Consider the following 1,114-nt stretch of genomic DNA (forward strand, 5'->3'; position numbering starts at 1 on the left):
TCCCTGTCTACAGCAGCTGATTGTCGAACAATAGCGTTACTTCGAACATCCATCTGAATCACACAATAGCAACATTAAAACATTTGAATTCACACTTATCAATTAGTAACAAATTATAAATAACTAATTACCAGATGATTTCAGAATTTCGAATCGAAATCAAAATAACACCCAGTGTATCGGAAGGTTTTTACGGTCAAACAAAATAAACATATAAGAAAAGAAAACGCGATGGAGAAATTATGTAGATCTAACAAGAGTAATGCTATGTTCTCTATCCTGGCTTGAAGATAACATTCACATGCATTAGATTTTGGAAACACAATTATCATTTTTTGTTTTAAAGGCAAGGGAAACACAATTATCTTAAATGAAGAATTTTCTATCTAAGATTTCCACTACTACCGTATCCAGCATTTTCTAGGATAACATGCCAAAATTATCACCAAACAACATATGCACCTATAGAAGACTACATCATGAAACAAAAGGTCTGTTCAGCAAAATTATGAATCTATATTTTGGTGAAAACAACTCCATACGGATTACAAACTAAAGTATGTTGTTGTCAAACAAAAATCAGGAATTACCATGGAAGTACGTGTCCGCTTATTCAACGCACCACTTTTAGGTCGTTCTTCCAGCTTCTGCTGGTCAAGCTCAAAACAACCAGGCAGAGTCTGACCTTGAATTCCCATTTTGACCATACCTGGCCCTAAAGCCAAGCGATCACCAGAGCGGTCATTAGAAAAACCTTCTGGTCGAGACCTTTTCTTTGTAGGTACACTCGGAAAAAACTTGTTAAATACAGAAGAAGCTTCATTGAAAATTTTCACACGCTCCCTGCGACAGTAAAAATTCAATTAGGTAAACAGAGCCCGAAGAAGATTTATTGACTTATCGTAATAAACTACCTGGCCTTCACGTTGTTTTCGCGCAGACCAGCCTTTAGTCTCTTTATCTCTTCTGGTATAGGAGATGGAATTAACTTCCCTTTCAGCGTTGTGCTTGGAGATTCATCTCCTTGAATCCCAAGAGCAATATTCACATGACGCTTAAAGTCACCTTGACGAATAGACTTGTGATCTGCGGCAACCACCTTAGGATCAAAACG

At 37.2% G+C, this 1,114-nt stretch overlaps 1 protein-coding gene across 1 annotated transcript in view; it reads right to left on the reverse strand.

The window, feature by feature from the left end:
• LOC104720069 overlaps window positions 1-1,111 on the reverse strand; it is a gene marked incomplete at its 5' end in the record, with an annotated part of 13,286 nt that extends 12,175 nt beyond the window's left edge. Inside the window, 3 exons of the mRNA XM_010438039.1 lie at window positions 3-53; window positions 591-843; window positions 915-1,111. Of these exons, the coding sequence (XP_010436341.1) occupies window positions 3-53; window positions 591-843; window positions 915-1,111 (501 nt within the window). The remainder of the gene's footprint in view (window positions 1-2; window positions 54-590; window positions 844-914) is intronic.

The sequence above is a fragment of the Camelina sativa genome, chromosome 10 (assembly GCF_000633955.1).
Source record: "Camelina sativa cultivar DH55 chromosome 10, Cs, whole genome shotgun sequence".
NCBI lineage: Eukaryota > Viridiplantae > Streptophyta > Magnoliopsida > Brassicales > Brassicaceae > Camelina > Camelina sativa.